Source organism: Vipera ursinii (genome assembly GCF_947247035.1).
Source record: "Vipera ursinii genome assembly, chromosome: 1".
NCBI classification, from domain to species: domain Eukaryota; kingdom Metazoa; phylum Chordata; class Lepidosauria; order Squamata; family Viperidae; genus Vipera; species Vipera ursinii.
The window spans coordinates 242938314-242960029 of NC_139512.1; the positions used below are offsets into that span (position 1 = coordinate 242938314).

General features: G+C 40.7%; 1 protein-coding gene across 1 annotated transcript in view; it reads right to left on the reverse strand.

The window, feature by feature from the left end:
* The window catches only part of MDN1 (midasin AAA ATPase 1), a 131487-nt gene that overhangs the window by 76586 nt on the left and 33185 nt on the right, over window positions 1-21716 (reverse strand). The window contains exons 33-48 of the mRNA XM_083348146.1: window positions 21420-21546; window positions 20908-21141; window positions 20050-20247; window positions 18254-18462; window positions 16857-16979; window positions 15968-16165; window positions 14897-15004; window positions 14329-14517; window positions 12541-12630; window positions 12180-12440; window positions 10943-11210; window positions 5563-5722; window positions 4656-4772; window positions 3755-3963; window positions 2965-3110; window positions 1236-1438 (exon numbers count right to left, since the gene is read on the reverse strand). Of these exons, the coding sequence (XP_083204272.1) occupies window positions 1236-1438; window positions 2965-3110; window positions 3755-3963; window positions 4656-4772; window positions 5563-5722; window positions 10943-11210; window positions 12180-12440; window positions 12541-12630; window positions 14329-14517; window positions 14897-15004; window positions 15968-16165; window positions 16857-16979; window positions 18254-18462; window positions 20050-20247; window positions 20908-21141; window positions 21420-21546 (2840 nt within the window). The remainder of the gene's footprint in view (window positions 1-1235; window positions 1439-2964; window positions 3111-3754; window positions 3964-4655; window positions 4773-5562; window positions 5723-10942; window positions 11211-12179; window positions 12441-12540; window positions 12631-14328; window positions 14518-14896; window positions 15005-15967; window positions 16166-16856; window positions 16980-18253; window positions 18463-20049; window positions 20248-20907; window positions 21142-21419; window positions 21547-21716) is intronic.

Genomic DNA, 21716 nt, shown 5'->3' on the forward strand with positions numbered 1-21716 from the left:
TTATTTATTTATTTATTTATTTATTTATTTATTTATTTATTTATTTATTTATTTATTTATTTATTTAGCATATGGATACAATGTCAGCGAAATCTACAAATGCTAGACACAATGCAGTCCTGACAGCCTTAATTGTTAGTTCCTTCTACTCGGTGCTTGCGCACCGACCTTCGCTCATTTCGCAGGGACTTGAAAACTTGGTTTTTTGAGCTGTCTGGTCCAGACTGAGGGGTTTTAATTATTTATTAATGGGGTTTTAGTTTAAATTCAGGGACTTAATTTAATCTTAGTTTTAATAGATTTTAACTTTGTATGTTATGTATTTTTAATTTTTCCCTGTAAACCGCCCTGAGTCCTACGGGAATAGGGCGGTATACAACTTTAAATAATAAATAAATATTAAGATGTAACTCATAATTCCCTGTGATTAAAAAAAATGTTCACACCTTTATGCTATTTCTTATCTTTGTTTCACTTTGCTTTTCTTTGTATTTTTGTTTTCTATTTGCTACTTGTTCAGAGGTATTTTTAGGATTTTTAAATATACAGTTTTAGCTGAATTGTGTACAAGACTTAGAAGTTTTGGTTAACTTCTTTTTGACAAAAGATTCCACCTGGTTTATGTAGAGCAGGTTGTCCAACCTTAGCAACTTTAAGACTGGAGGACTTCAATTCCCAGAATTGCCCAGTTACTTGGGAATTTTTGGAAGTTGAAGTCCTCAAGTCTTAAAAATTGCAATGGTTGGACACCCCTGCTGTAGAAGAATTGGGGATGGGTTCTTTCTCTAGAACCAGCAAATGGTAAAGGTAAAGGTTCCCCCGCACATGCGTGCTAGTCGTTTCCAACTCTAGGGGCCGGTGCTCATCTCCATTTCAAAGCCGAAGAGCCAGCGCTTGTCCGAGGACGTCTCCGTGGTCATGTGGCCGGCATGACTAGACGCCAAAGGCGCACGGAACGCTGTTACCTTCCCACCGTAGTGGTCCCTATTTTTCTACTTGCATTTTTACGTGCTTTCGAACTGCTAGGTTGGCAGAAGCTGGGACGAGTAACAGCCGCTCACTCTGTTAAGCGGCACTCGGGATTCGACCCCCCAAACTGCCGATCTTCTGATCGATAAGCTCAGCATCCTAACCCACTGAGCCACCCCGTCCCTTCCAGCAAATGATACTCAGCCAGAATTAATTCACTTGGGAATGTTAACCCTCAGTTGCCAAATGAAACATTTCTTGCCCACCTGTTGCTTTTTAGGTTCAGTCTGTTCAGGCAATAGGCCAGGACTTGCCCATCATTACGAACGGTAGAAAGGAGAGAATCTTCAGCTGCAAACACAGCACTGCAGGCCGAATCTGGCCATAATCCCAAGGCAAGGAGAGAAGTGTCCTTTGCTTCATCTGACTCCAATGCTGAAACGTGCTTCATTATCAAATCAAGCACAAGCTAACACAAAAGATTGCAAAAGAGGAGAGGTTATATGAGACTTCCTTTACTATAGAATATGAAAAACAATAGTGCTGTCATTGCCCTCTGTGAAAATTAAGAGTTAGATAACATTACTTCGGCACATACACAATTCCACTGCAGGGCCCTTGGTGCTCTCTATGCTTGGTTGTCTTCTTGCACACGCTCTAGAAAACCTCACTCCCTACTAGCACTGATGATGTTATCTAGTGTGGTAATGAAAAAACTGCAAAAAGACAATCAAGCTCACAAAATGTCACTCCCCCCCTCCCCGACGTTGCAGTCATGTCATCATGTTCTGGGTGTTTGGCAATCTGGTCACACTTATTATTGGTTGCCAATATCTGATCAATACTTGCAGTCTTGGCATTTGCTCTCTGCTGGCTTCCCCAGAAAGTCAATGGAAAGCTGGCGGGGAAGGTTACCAGCTGCTGCTTGCCAAAAAGAAAGAGTTCCATGTCAAAGATTTTCAGCTCTACACAAGCTGGCATGGAGCTGAAATCCTTCATGTCTGCTTGCCTGAAGCTTAAAATCCTTTCACAGGGAGCTCTTTCAGCCAAGCGCCAAGAGATGAGGGACTGAAATCCAAGCAAGACTTTCAGCTCCTGAGCAAAGACACCACAGTAAGGTAAGAAGGGCAGGTGCTTTTGGGGTGTGTGTGTGTGTGTGTTTGTGTGTCATGGGGAAGATGTAGGCTACATAAGAGTATTTCTCCACTCAGGCTGAAAATCTTGCTTGGATTTTGGCAGGGAGGAGTTACAGCTCCTAAGTGGAGAGACACAGCGTACATCAGGTTTTCTTGGGTCTTCTCCGTCTCCCCTGAAATGCCCCATGCGCCTTACCTAGGATTTTGTCCACTTAACAGTTTTAAGATCACTTAACAACCAGAACCAGAAGGGCTGAGATCACAGTAGTTGAATAAGGCAGTCATGTGGCATATTATTTAATGACTGCTTCACTTCAACGACCGAGACTCCAGTTTCAATAGTGGTTGTAACGCAAGGATTACCCTTATTATTATTAATTATTATTATTATTATTATTATTATTATTATTATTATTATTATTATTATTATTATTATTATTATTATTATTATTATTCAGTTTGAGATCCCAATAATGCATTATAGGTTTGATATTTTAGAAGAGCTAGACAGAGTAGGTTAATTTCTTAAGATTTTTTTTTAAAAAATAGGGATAAATTCATGAAATACATTATAAAATACACAGCTGACCCGTTTCTTACTGTGCCAGTCTTACAAATCTAGTACATTTTAAGATTGGATTCGAGTTATTTTAAGCAAATTTTGGATGCTACCCACTTTGGGATAAATTTTGAATTAAAAACAATTTCTCCTTCCTTGGCTAATGTTTGTGCTCTGTTAGTAGATCCATTTTTGTCAGGTGCTTCAGGTTAATGTTTGTGAAAACATGGAATCCATTGAAAAATAAGTAAATTCTTTGTTTTACTTCTACAAACCAGATTATATCTGAAAGCAGATTACCTTTTTGTCCTTTTGGGACTGTTGTGTAGATCCATAAATCTCCCAACATGCTGTATAGAAACTCTTTGCTAAACTAAGTCCCCGGTGCAACCGCTGCACAATCAGTGTTCCAGCGTGGATCAGAGTGGAAAGAGAATATGTGAAACCTGAAAAGCAAAATGTTACCATCTGGTGAGGATGTACGTATTTGAGGAATATCTGCGTTAAATATAAAGAAAATTGTAACTATTTATTGTCAAAATGGTAAATTAATTTGTTTCCCATTTTTTCTTTGTTGTAGTTTTACTTTTTCTTTTAAAGCACTTTTTTGTGTGGTTTCTTTTTCCCTTTTCTTTGCAAATGCATTTCTATCATAATTATCTTCCGTGTTTTGTTCTTTGTCTTTTTTATTTTTTGTTACTGTTTTAAAAGCAATATAAACAAATAAATGTTTCATTTATGAACAGCAAAATGAGTAACTTGATTATGTGCCACCTAGTTGGTTTCGATTCTTTAGCAACCACCACATAGCTTGATTTTCTCCAGGAGGATCTGTTCCCCAAACTGGTTAATTCTTCCAACGTTGTGCCCATTGCCCCTGCTGGTTGTTCTTTTCCTTTCTTTCCTTCTATCTTTTCCAGCATTATAAATGAACCTTTGAGCCTGGATATTTGGACTCAAGTGAGAACTCTGCGTTGATTAAAAGCTTATACAATGTGCTTTCCTACTGGTCTTCTTAAAGAACCCTCAAACATATCGAAAGAAAATAAATTCATCCATCCTCTGTCAAGTTATGATGTGCGCATCTCACCTGCTAGAGTTTCTTTGGCTTCTGTGTGCATGGCTATCAGCGTATCACATATGCCGTTTCCCAACAGCCCCAGGCCATGCAACAGCAGCTTCACATCATGAGGATCCAGTGGATTTTCCTGAGTATCTCCTGGAATATAGATTTCAACTCCACGATTCCGCATGGCTCGGGATATTTCCCCATGCGTGGGATCCATTGAAAGAAAAAGTCTATTAACCAGAGCAGAACATACAGCATCTTATTTTGCTGCTAAAACAGACTGGGAGATACAGTAGGAAAAAAGACAAGTCAAGAACTTTGTAAGACACATGCCCACGGGTCCTTAGTAAAGGCAACCTCTGCAGTAGTTTTCTAAATCGCTCCTCCCACCAATCCAAAATGTTTGTATATATTTCATGTGTTTGGTACTACAGGTTAGGCCAGGGGTAGGCAACCTTGGCTCTTTTATGCCTCATGGACTTCAACTCCCAGAATTCCTGAGTCAGCATAGCTGGGAGTTGAAGTCCATGAGTCATAAAAGAGCCGAGGTTGCCTACCCCTGGGGGTTAGGCTATATCTTTGCTTAATGTAAAAGAGGAAGCTACTTTTCCCCCCATTTTGGTCATTATGATTTGGCAGCAGTTTTCTTCTCCAATTTTAATAACAGAATCCACAGTTTCCTTTTCCTTTAGTCTCGTGCCTTAACTACGAGACCTACGTTGACTTATCTGTTCTGTTTCTGTGCTTGTGAAAGGTAAATGGTCTCTAATGAAAATGAACTTCTTCTGTGCACCTCCCAGATGAACGAAACCCGACTCAGTATGCCTATTTTCAAAGTGACACTTATAAAAGATGGGGGAATTCCACTGATTAAGAGTCCAAAAGGCATTTCTGTGAATGCTCAAGTGAGTAAATGCAGAACCTGAAATTTGGATGAGGAACAACACTGGGAGTTACTCCATCTGTCACTCCTCTTTCATTCAGGGTCAGGACTCCTCCGGGTTCAAGCAGAGCATTCAAGCGGTCCAACACAGAAGGGCTGCAAATTAAAAAGGGAAACCACAACAACCTCAGCGAAGTTAGGAAATGAATTCAAAACAAATTCATGTGGAAACAAAACAGATGTATTTTATTTTTTAAGAAACAGAAATCAGTTACCATTATTAATCACTTATCAGCTTATTCGCTAGTGAACTTCATTACTCTATGTGCAGATATAAAATAATCACAAGTGTGCCTTGGATGAATAAGATCCCATCTACCTAGCAAGATATCTGTGATGTTGGGAATCAACATCTTACTTCAACAATTTGTACATTATGTGCCCACTTGCATTATACAGGAATAACAGGGATGCGAGTAAATACAAAATATAGTTTAATTTTTTCTCTCAAATGTGTTGAATAATCTGGTATCCACAAGGATCTTTTGAGGCAAAACAGATTAAACCCTACATGAACCATTATCTAAACTGCACTAGAAATGGAGGGGTTGAGATCAGGGAAACAGCAGCAAACTTATTATCTTTCTCTTTATCTACATAGGGACTCAGTTTAAATTCTTCTAAGGTATTTAATTTAATCAGCCTGGGTCAGAGACAATTAGTTAATTCACAGTTCAGCATTATGATCAAAAAGACCCAGCACCATTTTATTGTGATTCCCCGTCCCCCAAAATAAAAATCTTGTTAAGAACTGGGTTAATGTTATACAACAATATTAGGTAGTCTTCATGATACATTTCCTCTTTAACATCAGATGTGTAGCTGACACTCTTTTTTTTAACAATAGTAGGTAAAAACAAAACTATAATTCCTATAGTAATTTTACCTGCAGAAGTTTACGTTGTCCATTAGAAGCCAGTCTCCAGCCTCTAAAGCCTGAACTAACATACCATCAACCCATTCAAAAGTCCCATGGTTATGGTTGTGCATACATTGAACGACTTGCAACTTGATGTGACGAAACTCTTCCACAAGTGTTGAAAATCCTAGAATGAGAGTGGCCAAAAAAAGGTTTCAATATTTCTGTGCTTCAAGAAGCCGGCCTTCAACATTTTGAAACATTAGCCCTAAAAACTGTTGATCATGGAAAACAACAACACATACGTTTTGGTTAACCATCATTTCTTATTTTCATTTGAATTTGTAACTGGTAGGGTTAGGGTCCATAGGATAATCCCTGATAATCCCTGATAATCACAATGAGGTGGTCACTGACCTCGAGCCAGACATCCTAGAATGTGAAGTGAAGTGGGCCTTAGAAAAGCTGAGCAACAACAAAGCTAGTGGAGGTGACAGTATTCCAGCTGAGCTATTCAAAATCTTAAAAGACAATGCAGTAAAAGTGCTACACTCAATTTGCCAGCAAATTTGGAAAACTCAACAGTGGCCACAGGATTGGAAAAGATCAGTTTACATTCCAATTCCTAAGAAAGGCAGTGCCAAAGAATGTTCAAACTATCGCACCATTGCACTCATTTCTCATGCTAGTAAAGTCATGCTTAAAATCCTACAAGCTAGACTTCAGCAGTATGTGGATCGAGAACTACCAGAAGTGCAGGCAGGATTTCGAAGAGGCAGAGGAACTAGAGATCAAATTGCCAACATACGCTGGATCATGGAGAAAGCTAGGGAGTTCCAGAAAAACATCTACTTCTGCTTCATTGACTATGCTAAAGCCTTTGATTGTGTGGATCATAACAAACTGTGGCAAGTTCTTAAAGAGATGGGAGTACCAGACCATCTTATTGCTCTCTTGAGAAACCTATATGCGGGTCAAGAAGCAACAGTGAGAACTGGACACGGAACCACTGATTGGTTCAAAATTGGGAAAGGAGTCCGGCAAGGCTGTATACTGTCGCCTTGCCTATTTAACTTATATGCAGAGCACATCATGAGAAAGGCAGGGCTAGATGAATCAAAAGTTGGAATTAAGATTGCCGGAAGAAATATCAACAACCTAAGATACGCAGATGATACCACTCTAATGGCAGAAAGTGAAGAAGAACTAAAGAGCCTCTTGTTGCAGGTGAAGAAGGAGAGTGCAAAACTTGGGTTGAAACTTAACATTAAGAAAACCAAGATCATGGCAACTGGCCCTCTCAATTCCTGGCAAATAGATGGGGAAGAAATGGAGGTAGTGACAGATTTTATTTTCCTGGGCTCCAAGATCACTGCAGACGGGGACTGTAGCCAAGAAATTAAAAGACGCTTGCTCCTGGGGAGGAAAGCCATGGCAAATCTAGACAGCACACTAAAAAGCAGAGACATCACCCTGTCAACAAAAGTGCGTATAGTCAAGGCTATGGTCTTTCCAGTTGCAATGTATGGTAGTGAAAGTTGGACCATAAGAAAGGCTGAGCGCCAAAGAATTGAGGCCTTTGAACTGTGGTGCTGGAGAAGACTCCTGCGAGTCCCTTGGACTGCAAGGCGATCAAACCGGTCAGTCCTAGAGGAGATCAATCCTGACTGCTCTTTAGAAGGCCAGATCCTGAAGCTAAAACTCAAGTACTTTGGCCACCTAATGAGAAGGAAGGACTCCCTGGAGAAGAGCCTAATGCTGGGGAAGATCGAGGGCAATAGAAGAAGGGGACGACAGAGAATGAGGTGGCTGGATGGAGTCACTGAAGCAGTAGGCGTGAGCTTAAATGGACTCCAGACGATGGTAGAGGACAGGAAGGCCTGGAGGAATGTTGTCCATAGGGTCGCGATGGGTCGGACACGACTTCGCAGCTAACAACAACAACAACAACGGTTAGGGTTAGGAAGTTGAAAGGAAGTTGAACTGAAAACATAGAGTAATGACTTTAGTAAAGTATATTGTCTTTCAAAACAGCAACAGTTGCAATAAAGGAGCAAATCTGGCTCCTCAAATAAATGCTCAAAACAAGTAAACAAAATGCATGTCTTAACATATACTTCCCCTTCATGGATTACTGCCTTGTCGTGGCGAAGGGGCTTGCGTAATTCAATGAAGCTATGAGCTATGCCGTGCAGGGCCACCCAAGACGGAAAGGTCATAGCAGAGAGTTCTGACAAAACGTGATCCACTGGAGAAGGAAATGGCAAACCACTCCAGTATCTTTGCCATGAAAACCCTATGGACAGTACCAAAAAGCAAAACGATATGACGCTGGAAGATGAGCCCCTCAGGTCGGAAGGCGTCCAATATGCTACTGGGGAAGAGCAGAGGGCTAGTACTAGTAGCGCCAGAAAGAATGAAGCGACTGGGCCAAAGCCGAAAGGACGCTCAGCTGTGGATATGTCTGGTGGTGAAAGGAAAGTCCGATGCTGTAAAGATTTTTTCTCCATAGGAACCTGGAATGTAAGGTCCATGATTCAAGGAAAGCTGGACGTGGTCAAACAAGAGATGACAAGACTAAACATCGACATCTTAGGTATCAGCGAACTAAAATGGACAGGAATGGGTGAATTTAATTCAGATGACCATCATGTATACTACTGCGGGCAAGAATCCCTCAGAAGAAATGGAGTAGCCTTCATAGTCAATAAAAAAATAGGAAAAGCAATACTGGGATACAATCCTCAAAATGACAGAATGATTTCAGTTCGAATCCAAGGCAAACCATTCAATATCACAGTAGTCCAAGTCTATGCCCCAACCACCGGTGCTGAAGAGGATGAAATTGACCGGTTCTATGAAGCCCTACAGCACCTTATAGAACTAACACCCAAAAACGATGTCCTTATCGTCATGGGAGATTGGAATGCTAAAGTAGGAAGCCAAAAGATAACTGGAATAACAGGCAAGTTTGGCCTTGGAATACAAAATGAAGCAGGGCACAGGCTGATAGAATTTTGTCAAGAGAATACGATGGTCATAGCAAACACTCTTTTCCAACAATCCAAGAGACGGCTTTACACATGGACATCACCAGACGGTCAACACAGAAATCAGATTGACTATATGCTCTGCAGCCAAAGATGGAAAAGCTCTATACAGTCAGTAAAAACAAGACCAGGAGCTGACTGTGGCTCAGACCAGGAGCTTCTTGTTGCAAAGTTTAGGCTTAAATTAAAGAAAGTAGGGAAAAGTGCTAGGCCAGTCAGGTATGAATTAAATCATATCCCTGTTGAATATACAGTAGAGGTGACAAATAGATTTAAGGAATTAGATCTGATAGACAGAGTGCCTGAAGAACTATGGACAGAGGTTCGCAACATTGTACAACAGGTAGCAACCAAAACCATCCCAAAGAAAAAGAAATGCACGAAAGCAAAATGGCTGTCTGAGGAAGCTTTGCAAATAGCTGAGGAAAGGAGGGAAGCGAAAGGCAAGGGAGAAAAAGAAAGATATGCCCAATTAAATGCAGAATTCCAAAGAATAGCTAGAAGAGATAAGAATGCCTTCTTAAATGAACAATGCAAAGAAATAGAAGAAAACAATAGAATAGGGAGGACCAGAGATCTTTTCAAGAAAATTGGAGAGATGAAAGGAACGTTTCATGCAAAAATGGGCATGATAAAGGACCAAAATGGCAGGGACCTAACAGAGGCAGAAGAGATTAAGAAGAGGTGGCAAAATTACACAGAAGAACTATACAGGAATGAGCTTAACATCCCTGACAATCACAATGAGGTGGTCACTGACCTCGAGCCAGACATCCTAGAATGTGAAGTGAAGTGGGCCTTAGAAAAGCTGAGCAACAACAAAGCTAGTGGAGGTGACAGTATTCCAGCTGAGCTATTCAAAATCTTAAAAGACGATGCAGTAAAAGTGCTACACTCAATTTGCCAGCAAATTTGGAAAACTCAACAGTGGCCACAGGATTGGAAAAGATCAGTTTACATTCCAATTCCAAAGAAAGGCAGTGCCAAAGAATGTTCAAACTATCGCACCATTGCACTCATTTCTCATGCTAGTAAAGTTATGCTTAAAATTCTACAAGCTAGACTCCAGCAGTATGTGGATCGAGAACTACCAGAAGTACAGGCAGGATCTCGAAGAGGCAGAGGAACTAGAGACCAAATTGCTAACATACGCTGGATCATGGAGACAGCTAGAGAGTTCCAGAAAAACATCTACTTCTGCTTCATAGACTATGCTAAAGCCTTTGATTGTGTGGATCATAACAAACTGTGGCAAGTCCTTAAAGAGATGGGCATACCAGACCATCTTATTTGTCTCTTGAGAAACCTATATGTGGGCCAAGAAGCAACAGTGAGAACTGGACATGGAACCACTGATTGGTTCAAAATTGGGAAAGGAGTCCGGCAAGGCTGTATACTGTCGCCTTGCCTATTTAATTTATATGCAGAGCACATCATGAGAAAGGCAGGGCTAGATGAATCAAAAGTTGGAATTAAGATTGCCGGAAGAAACATCAACAACCTAAGATATGCAGATGACACCACTCTAATGGCAGAAAGTGAAGAGGAACTAAAGAGCCTCTTGTTGCGAGTGAACAAGGAGAGTGCAAAACTTGGGCTGAAACTAAACATTAAGAAAACCAAGATCATGGCATCTGGCCCTCTCAATTCCTGGCAAATAGATGGGGAAGAAATGGAGGTAGTGACAGATTTTATTTTCCTGGGCTCCAAGATCACTGCAGATGGGGACTGTAGCCAAGAAATTAAAAGGCGCTTGCTCCTTGGGAGGAAAGCCATGGCAAATCTAGACAGCACACTAAAAAGCAGAGACATCACCCTGTCAACAAAAGTGCGTATAGTCAAGGCTATGGTCTTCCCAGTTGCAATGTATGGCAGTGAAAGCTGGACCATAAGAAAGGCTGAACGCCAAAGAATTGAAGCCTTTGAACTCTGGTGCTGGAGAAGACTCCTGCGAGTCCCTTGGACTGCAAGGCGATCAAACCGGTCAGTCCTAGAGGAGATCAACCCTGACTGCTCTTTAGAAGGCCAGATCCTGAAGCTAAAACTCAAATACTTTGGCCATCTAATGAGAAGGAAGGACTCACTGGAGAAGAGCCTAATGCTGGGAAAGATTGAGGGCAATAGAAGAAGGGGACGACAGAGAATGAGGTGGCTGGATGGAGTCACTGAAGCAGTGGGTGTGAGCTTGAATGGACTCCGGAGGATGGTGGAGGACAGGAAGGCCTGGAGGAACGTTGTCCATAGGGTCGCGATGGGTCGGACACGACTTCGCAACTAACAACAACAACAACATATACTTATAAATTATATATTATAAATTATATATTAATATTATATACTATGATTTTCCTGCATACCTGACTTTGAATATGACTTGATCTTGGTATTGAGTCTCTGGACTAGCACAAGCACTCCTTCCAATTTATTCACTAGTTCAATGGTTATATTTTGATTCCTTTCCCCAAGGGATTTGGGTTTGAAATTAAGAATGAAATTGCTCCAGGCACGCAAGACAACTTCAGCATCGTCCGGGCACACGGTATTGAGGAGACTGTCTCTTAGAAGGGTGCTGACAACATTCTCCACCTTTTCCAGTAAGAATTTCCACGGCCGAATGATATCAACCTACAGAAGATTTTAATACATCAGTCACAGTTGCATCCCATTGCCATATTACAACTGGAGTTCAGCTACTTATTCTGAACGAAGACTCAGTCTTCAAACAGAACTAGGCACCTGACAATACGTAGTTAAGGAAGTAGCTGGCCTTATTAGTTAGCATAGACAAGGTTAAAGAAAAACTTAAGGTGGGACAACTTCTGTTCTATTTCTTTGGTAGCCATCTTTCTTATAGATTAATGTAAGCTAATTGTAGGGTCCTTGGTCCTTGTTTCCTTGCAGATGTTTCATTACCCAACTAGGGAATATCATCAGTGCACTGATGTGTAGCACTGGTAACGTTACCTAGTTGGATAATGAAACTTTGCAACAAGTTTCCCACAGTTCAGCCCTGAGCTACAAATATTCTCGTCTATGGTAAGCTGATTGCTAGATTGTGGGAGGCCGTTCATTTTCATGGGAATTACACAGCCAGCCAAGCTATCAAAGACATGAATCCAGATTTCCCCGTGAAAAAGAGACTCAGGAAATGAATGTAAGACTCCATTTTGGGCTGGTAACATGAAAATTCAACACTCAAATATTTTTTGCCATCAGGATACTGCTATTAATCAAGTAAAACAAGTTCAAGAATTGCTCCCCATCACTACTGTCCCAGCCAATAAGGAAAGAAGCCGCCCATTCCTCCAGGTTGAGTAACCATAAATATGACAGCTCTAGCCTCCTACTGCAAAAGTAAGTGAAACATTATCTAGTTTTTGGGGCCACGGGGGCTTCCAAAAACTTGCAGGAGGTCACTTCTCTGCTCCCTCCCCCAAATTTTGGCACAGCGCACACAAGCCATGCCACTACCCCCCCAGTTTGGAAAAAAAATTACCTGTTCCTGCTCTATTACACATAATAAGGAAGCTGCAGTAATATTAATCCTATTTTTGTTTAAAAATGAATCACTGGGGGAAAAAAATAAACACTTACTTGCTCAAATCCACCTAATAGCTCTGTAGTATCCATAGAACTGTTCATTGGCATAATCTTTAACTGATGGCCTGTTAGATATGCCAGTAACTGAAGCAGGCTGGTCTTGCCAGCAGCAGCTGGGCCCACCAAGATTACCATCCAGCTCATATGTACACATTTTATGATGGCTTCCAGGGGCTGTAGTGAATGGTGGAGAAGAGACAGATTTCTGCCTGGAGGGGGGACATAATTGGCACGGGAGAGGACGGAGTAGCCAACCTTTGGGAAAACAAAAACAGCATTAGCTTCATATGTAAACAGGGAGAAATAGAAAGGTAAAGAAAATACTACAGTAGTAATAGTCTTTATTTCCTTTTACCTGAATGTCATAAGGTGTGATATAGAATTGCCTGCTTCCTGTATATGGATTACAATTCTGTCCAAAAATGTCCTTGAACAGAGACACTACCTAAATAGATAAAAAGAAAGCAGCAACCAAATCACATTCATATTGAATATCGAATGTTCAATTCCCCCCCCCACACACACACACGCAATCTTCCTATGAACAGAAACCTTTCATCCAAAAGGGACCGTATGTAATCCTGGTGCAGACATTTAAAATCGCCTGATTCAAGGTAATGTATCTGTCTCACCTTTAAACATTTGAGGTTGTTTACTGCCACAGACGTTCTACAGCTCAGAGTGTAAAATTTGACTACGCTCATCTGAGACTAGCGTGTGAAGTGTAACTGGCACAGAATTGCGAATAATTTTAAAGGCTGGTTTTTAAAGATCTCAGGAGTTGCATAGTGTATAAATAATTCACACAAGTGATAACTCAGATAAATTGCCAAATCTTGAGAAGAAGACAGATGAGACCTCAATCACCCTATCATCAGATGAAGTTCTGGAAACTCCATGATCCAAGTGAACATATGCTTGCATACATTCATAAAAACACATTTACCTACACAAGAAATTTTTCCTTTTTGCTAGGAGTGGGCAGCTTGGAGACCTCCAAATGTTTTACTTCTTTATTCAAGTTATATCCCACCAAGCTACTAAAGTAATTTTTTAAAAAAAACACAAACAAAACTAAAAACCAAAGCTGGAATGTAAAGACAATACTAATACTGGATAACAATTAAAAACGTAAGGGGAAAAAAATGGTTATGCTTTTGTAAACACAAGAGATCATGGGCTAGCACAGCAGTTTTAATTGTACAAACGCACTCGTTACCACAGTTGCTATCCTACCACAGTGACAGCTAAGGATCAGGGGACATTCAAGACTGCTTGGCCTACTCTTGTATGAGGAGTATGTCAATCCAGCAAGATAAACCAGACTAAGAAACAGGCCCTTTTCTTAGGCACTAAGCTACTTTATTAGAACAGCTATAGTAGCAGAACCTTGCAAGTCTGAATACACTTCCCTTGCTCCTTCTTTTATCTTCACACGAACTGGAGATGGGCGACTGCCTGAGTCATTTTTGGGTCTAGACTCAAGTCTTGTTGATCTGACTGTTGCCTTGGCAACGGATCTTCCCTGTTCTTCAAGGCCGTATTCTATACTCATTAGAGAGAGTCTTAATTGGTGTAATCTGCGAGAGGATGAACGTCAGTCTCCAAGCCTAGTTTCCATTTTTAACAAATTTCAACTCATTCTCCCCAGAGTAAATTTAGGCAATAATGAAACAATGATAACAATGATCCATTGCTATGGACTTGAGTGGCAAAGGGCTCTAAAATTAATGATCACCAACACATTGATGGCTCTGGATGACTTTCCCCAAGAGATTTCACATAGGTATCGAACAGCATCCCTCAAAGGGCAGAACTACAAAAAACACCAAACAGCAAGGACATCCTTAGCAAGATTCAGATCGCAATCTCAAGTCAATATTAGCCATTCTTCCTAGGAATCCTGGGAATTGTTCCAATATACCCAGTGAGCACCAGCTTGAGAAACAGACTCTGTATGGGGTTCTTTCTATTATATACCCAATGCATCAAAACATATACCTAAACTCAAGCTTTGGGAAAAGAAGTTGCCTTAACAGAGATCATTTTGAATTATACGACTGAAGACAGTATGACATATTCAGATATATAAACATTAAATCAAAACCCTAAAATAAGCAAGGAAGTTCTCTCTGTTCTTTACCATTTCTCTGTCTGTTTTTGTTCTCATTCTTTCTCCGTAGATCAAAAACACGTGTTTGCCAGGGTCATAACTCCCAGGTGACTGATCTATAAGCATTAGCTGACACCATCGGAAAAGGTCACGCAAGTTAAATTCCCAAGGTGCACCTTTATGTCCCCACTTCTTCTCAACTGTGATTTCTTGATCCATCTGAATAAAAGTACCAATGCAAACAATTACAAATACCATTCTTAAAACGATATGAGAAGGCCATACCCAGCATTACATTTAACACAAAAAGAATCTCAATAGGTAATCTTATTATTCATCCCTCCCCATTGGGCCATGGTGGTGCAATGATTAAAACACAATATTGCAGGCTAACCCTGCCCACAGCCAGAAATTCGATCCTGGTGGGTGGGGCTCACTTCCATCCTTCCAAGGTCGTAAAATGAGGACCCAGATTGTTGGGGGCAATATGCTGACATTTGTAAACCTCTCAAACAGTGATGTAAAGCATTACGAAGCAATATATAAGTCTAAGTGCTATTGCGTGTTATCTTATCACAATTTGAGGCACTATATTTACCTTGTTGTTGAATTCAACCATCTTTGCAATAATCTCCTTGTCAATGGCTGGAAAAAGAGTATTCCCAATGTATTCCATGTCTGATGGAGAAAGTGGGTCTATATAAACCTGTGCCATTTTTAAGGGAAAAAAGTATTATTATATACAGAAGACACATGTATTCTAAAGCTACAATCGTTTTGGCAATGCTGAACTTAAAAGATTTCCATCAATATATTTAAATAAAAACACTTTACTGCAAAACAAAGCAACGTAGTCATTCCATATGTTGCACGAATATCGGAAATGCTCCAGGGGATCTTCAGCCAACACAACATACATGCACACTTCAAACCCAAGAACACACTAAGGCAGAACCTTGTCCACCCCAAGGATAAAACACCCAGACACAAACTGAGCAACGTGGTATGTGCAGATCTGTACATTGGGGAAATAAAACAACCACTTCATAAATGTGTGGCACAACATAGGAGAAGAAACCCATCATGACAAGAGTCAGCAGTCCATCTGCATTTAAAAGACAAAGGCCACTCTTTTGAAAACAGCAAACCGCTGGTTTGAAAGAGGGGTCAAAGACACTATGTCAAAATTGGAACAGCCCTCTTTCAACAGAGGGGGAGGGATACGACATCATCTATCTCCAGTCTACAACACACTCCTTTCAGCAGTTCCAAGAAGGCTGCACACCCATTTGCACCATTCAGGTGACCTTGAGGACACAGATAAACCTCCAAGTGGCCTCAAAGACTGTAAATGAACGCAAATGACCAGCTGTCTGCAAGGAATATAAATCCTTCCATTTCCTCACCATCCAAGTCAGAGGTGAAGAAGCTTCTTGGACGAGAAGCAAAAGGTCTTCAAAGAAAAACAAGAAAATCTAGTTGCCTCTTGAAAAAGCATCTCTGGGACAACTATGACCTGGATGTCCGAGAACCTCTATAGATACTTTACTACGAAGGGATTGAATCAGCAAAACTTTAGTCTTCATGTTTATCTAGAATGGCATAATTAACATTCATTTTAAAAGAAATGTTAAAACAAAAGCAACAGTGGAAGAAATTATCAACTTGCCTGTGTAAATCTGTTCAAAAATGACTTAGGTAACCCTTTTCTGCCACCTCCTTGCCTGTAGGGATTCTGGCATCCAAAGATCTTTGTCATCTTGTGCTGAACATAAAAACTCATCCCCAACTCAGGTACATAAATCTCTGCCCGGTGGTCAAAACAGGCATTCAGGCCTTCTAGCACGGATTGAGAAGCCAAGTTCAGCTACATATAAACATTTAAAAAGGTTACTTTCCCCTTCTTTTTCATAACAAAAATGTTCATACAATATGAATTTACTTTGGGGCAGTTACTCTCTCTCAGTGCAACCCACCTCACAAGACTGTTGTTACGGAGAAAACAGGAAGAGGAAGGAATATTGTATATGTCTGCCATCTTGAGTTACTTACAGAGTAATAAAATTTTGCCTGAATCTCTCTAATTCAAAGACAATGATATGGTGTGGATGCAGCTGGATGCAGCAGTAACACCACCACTGCACAGCTAACTGGCTGCCTGTAGGTTTCCAGGTGCAATGAAAAATGCTAGTTATCACTTTTAAGACCCTACATGACATGTAATGAGATTACTTGCAGGATCGCTCATCCCCAATGGTTTTTGCCTGTCCTGTTACATCAGGTAGGGGTGTGTGTGTGTGTGTGTGTGTGTGTGTGTGTGTGTTATGTGTGTGTAGTAATATTCCAGATTCCTTCCATTTAGCCAAGGGGTGGAGGTGATCTCCCACCCTCCAATGTTGGAGAGCCTAAACAATATTCGGGGAAAGACCATCACTCTAAAAGAAAGGCAGGTAGGTAGGTAGGTAGGTAGATAGATGATAGATAGATAGATAGATAGATAGATAGATAGATAGATAGATAGATAGATAGATAGATAGATAAATGAAAGCTGAACTCACTTCATCTAATACAATCCAGTGTCCTGCTTTCAATGCTGCAAGCAACGGTCCATCCCGCCAGGCAAATTCCCCACCTTTGCCTCCTTCAACAGGCAGGTCTGTGCCAAACAAATCTGTTATATCCTAATAAACAAGAAGAGATGAAACAAATATGAAACGGTGACAATTTTTTTAAAAAATCCATCCAGGCATGCAACGTTTTGAGACAAAAAAATAATAATCAATAATACTCTATTGGAGGCCCCCCCACCCCCCAAAAAATCAAGGTATTTTTTTTCAATCAGTGAATACCATACACATGTCAACACACCAGTATTCCAGGCTAGCTGACTTTGCATTGTTGTGCTAAGACAGTTGGAAGCTCCGAGGTATATGGAGTCTCCCAAAGGGTTGGCTGCAATGTCCAGAAATTTCAAAATGTTGCCATCAGCTTGTAATTTTTAAGACTGTGATCATTTAAAGTTAAGAGAGTAATTGGGCCAAGTCAAATTAATCTTTCAAAACTCAAGTATTTGTTTTATTTTTATTCCACCTTTATTACTTTTTAAGTAACTCAAAGCGGAGAACATATTTAATATTCCTTCCTCTTCCCATGTTCCCCACAACTCTGTAAGTGGCTTGGGTTAAAAGAGATAGTGATTGGCCCAAAGTCATCCAACTGGCTTTCATGCCTAAGGCAAAATTAGAACTCCAGTCTTTTGGTTTCTAGTCCAGCACCTTAACCACTAGATCAAATGAAATTTAAGTTATGTTCTGATTTCACCCTTTACTACAGGAATGTGATCCTTAGCAGGCCACTGAAATGCTAAGGACAGTCTTGATATGAAAAAAAAAGTTGGATAACTTTGCTGTGTATCTGCAGGGCCTACATCCTTCTGGTAAAGAATATAAGAAGCACTGATATACTGTATGGCCGTAATGGTATAGCACAGAATACTTCAGATATTTGGTTTCCCATTGAAGGCTCCTGTCTTTCTTTACAGTAAATATTATTTATTTTTTCTTTTTTGTGGCATGGCAGGATATTTAGGCTAGGATATGAAAAAAAACCCCACAAAAACAAAAGAAAACACCATGGTCTCAGTGAGATTAATAATTGTGTCATTGTGAGAATATGGAATATTTCCAATAATTGCCTCTGAAAAGCTGAGCAGAGCACAGAGTCTATTGTGCATGTGAAACCCACCCACCCCCAAAGAAAACTCCGGGAAAATTGGTAAGATTAGAGGTTTTCTCCCAGGAGTCAAAAGATCATTAATTCACTTAATGTACTTCTAAATTTCCTTCTACAGTGAGTAGTATTTCAAGATTTAAGAGGAGTACTGAACTCTTGACATTTGCAAAACAGTTTTTTGCATGGCCAGAAATTCCAAGCTACACCACAGCCATCTACCTACTGTTTGTTCAGAGAGATTGATTCGAACTAGGCAATTTCCTGAAGCCTTGGCCAGGGCAGCCACCAAGCTGGTCTTCCCGACCCCTGGAGACCCTTCCAAGAGAATGGGTTTGCTCAGCTGCAAGGCTCGTAACAACCGCTGTGCATTCATTGAAGTGGTCCCTGCGTTTAAAGCATAGTCTAACAAATTGTCCTTCTGGTAGGGTGAGCCTGTGGTAAAAACAAAAGATTACAGACTAAAATAATGCCAGAGCAGTATATGGAAAACTTCCGTTCAATATTTCAAATAATCAATCGTGTCCTTCTCTAGGATACTCCATTTTACTTCTACCCATCCTGATTTTTATTTCATTTGACCTATTAGCTGTATCCACTGAGAAAGCTCAGTTCTCAGCAGGCCAGTGTTGGGGTTTCCCAAGACGTCAAGATCTATTTTCTCTCTTTAAGATTCCCTTATATGTGACTAGTGGTCATTAGCTACATAAGCAACAGGCCCATGGCTGAAAAATCAAAGAACACCTTTTCATTACAGATGGGAGAATCAACTGTTTGAACATTCTCTCATGAATTCACCCATAACTGCATGCACATTGAAAATCAGCATACCAAGAGAGGCTAAAAGCATTTTTCTTGAGATTGTATCTTCTAATTTGCAGAGATGGCATATTTTTACCATAGGGCAGACATGTCGAACACAAGGCCTGGGGGTCGGATCCGGCCCGCAAAGTGGTTTCATGTGGCCCGCGAAGCCATCCTGGAAACAGTGAGGGAACGGCCCCCACTGCCTTGGCCCTGGCCCAGAGACCCTCCTCCTGCCAGAGACCCTCAGATCTCTCCCACTCCTGCCCAGGCCCCCATAGGCACCCTTGATGCCAACGATGTAGAGCTGGCCATGCCCACCCAGTAGGCCATATGCACTCTAGCCACGCCCACCCTGGCCATACCCACCTGGTCCCTTGAGGGCATCCGCATGTTACACCTGGTCCCTTGAGGGCATCCCATGTTACACCTTTGCTCCGTGAGCTGCATTGGTTACCAGTTGTCTTCCGGGTAAGGTTCAAGTCCCTACATGGCATGGGTCCGCGATACCTCGAGGACCACCTGCTGCCGGCGTCGACTCCCCTCCGCCCTGTGCGTGCCCACAGAGAGGGCCTCCTCAGGGTGCCTCCTGTCAAGGAATGTCGACTGGTGGCCCCCAGGGTGAGGGCCTTCTCTGTGGGTGCTCCGGCATTATGGAACCAACTGCCGGCTGAGCTCCGGACGGCATCAGACCTCCGATCCTTCCGTCGCGGGTTGAAGACCCATTTATTTGAACTAGCGGGTCTGGCCTGATGGGGGTATATGGGTTTTTATAGGCTTGTTTTATTATTCTTGTTTTAATTTGGGCATTGATTTAATTGTCTTTTAATTTTTGTATTGTCATTTATATTTATGCCCTGTGAACCGCCCTGAGTCCCTTTGGGAGAAGGGCGGTATAGAAATCTCAATAAATTAAATTAAATTAATGCTGATGCGGCCCTCAATCAAATTGAGTTTGACACCCCTGCCATAGGGAATTGTGCAAGTTCGTTTGTTCTTTTATTCGATTCTTATCCTGCCTTAATAGGTAATTCAGGGTGGTGAACATACATAATATTCCTTCCTCCCCCTATTTTTCCCACAACAACAACAACCACAACCACCTATTGCCACTGGGAGGACCATTCCACAATATTTTTTTCTATGTCTAAACAAGAGCTTGTCATTTCCTACAGTCTGCTGTCAACTCGGTAAATTTGTAAAAAAACAGATTCTTGCCTCTTGATATATAAAATGGATGGATCCCTACGTAGTTCTCCATCCAAGCCATTTCCCTTTCTCTTTCCAGATCATACATTCTCAGTTCATTCTTCTGATCATCGCTGAGTCGCACAATTTGGGAAATTTTTCTACGCAAATAATGCAGACATTTTTCACGTGCCAGAGTGGTTGAACCAGAAGAACAGGACATTGTGCCTATATATATATATTTTTTAAAAAAATTAAAATAATGGAAAGAGTTTATACAATATTTTAAACTGATCATTACTGGAAAAATAGGAAAGTTTTTAAAAACAGATCCTATACCTACAACTAGAACAGATTAATAGCAAACTTGTAAAAACCAAAATACTCGGCAATTTAAAATTAAATGTAGCATTCATAGGGCAATTCTTAAGAACAAGGAAACGTGTGGACAAGTATGTCCTCACTCAGGCAAAAGCATTTCAATGTAGAAGCTCACCTAAGCTCCAAAGGAAGTTTGTTCCACAAAGTGGGCAGGCCGTACTAACGATGCCCACCTCTACTCTATGGTGGAGTATTAATTACTTATGGCATTTCCGTTTAGATTATCCAGATGGCATCTCCTCTGAAGGATTTTTCCCCAGCTCCCTTCCAAACACCTCATCGATCTCCTCATGACCACGTGCTACAGATCTACCCATCCACCCAATTCCTTCCCTTGTATTCTGCACCTAGACACATTAAGCCACCACACTCACATAAAACAATTCTGACTCTATCCAGTATTCACACATCCAAAAATTATATCCCATGTGTAATAAAGTGTTCCACTGAGGCTGGCTGTCTCTACTGCTAAATCATTCTGCCATGAAGAAAATCTTGAAGATTTACCTGAGCCAATACCATCAATATATACGAGACATGCAGCGTGGACAAAGGTCAGTACTGGAGAAACACGAAAGAACTGGTGTTCCTCTGAACCACCAAGCAGTCTATCTTGTGCCATAACATTCATGAAATTGACCCATGACAAAACATTCCGGATGCTGAGGATACAATTATGCCCAAATTCTTGATTACTCAGCCAATCTATGAAATCCATCATGAGCTTTGCTATATCCATTCCTATAGCAACCAGGAGGGGAAGACAAAAATACAAGAATGAAATAAATATACACAGAGAAAAGGTTGTTTTTGTGACTATACTTTTAAAAAACACAAATCAATAACCAGAAAACTTTTCTAGGGAAGTTAATATGGAAGGACAAAGATAAAAGGCTGAAAAGTTTAAAAACCTATAAAATACTGTCAAAATATGTCTTAGCAAAAATGCAAGGAACTGCTTGTTGAAAACAAGCTGTCTTAAGATTGGGGATAAAGCATTTTTCAGTGAGATTTATTACCTTCATTTTTTGTGGATAGACAGAGCCCTGGATAAAGATTGTGCTTAACGATCTGAATTAAATCCTCACGGCTATTACTTTGCGGACACCATATTTCAGTAAACCTATTACGCAGGGCAGGTGATAGCTGTAGGCAAGAAAACGTAGCTGAAGTTACTGTCAGCATGTTACAGCTATAGTTTGTTAGCTTATTTTATGGTTGTTCTTTTTTTAAAAAAGAGAAGGATTAATTGCAGGGATTAATAATATATTTAATTGTTGGTTCTGTCAACCGTATCAGCATCACACATGCAATAA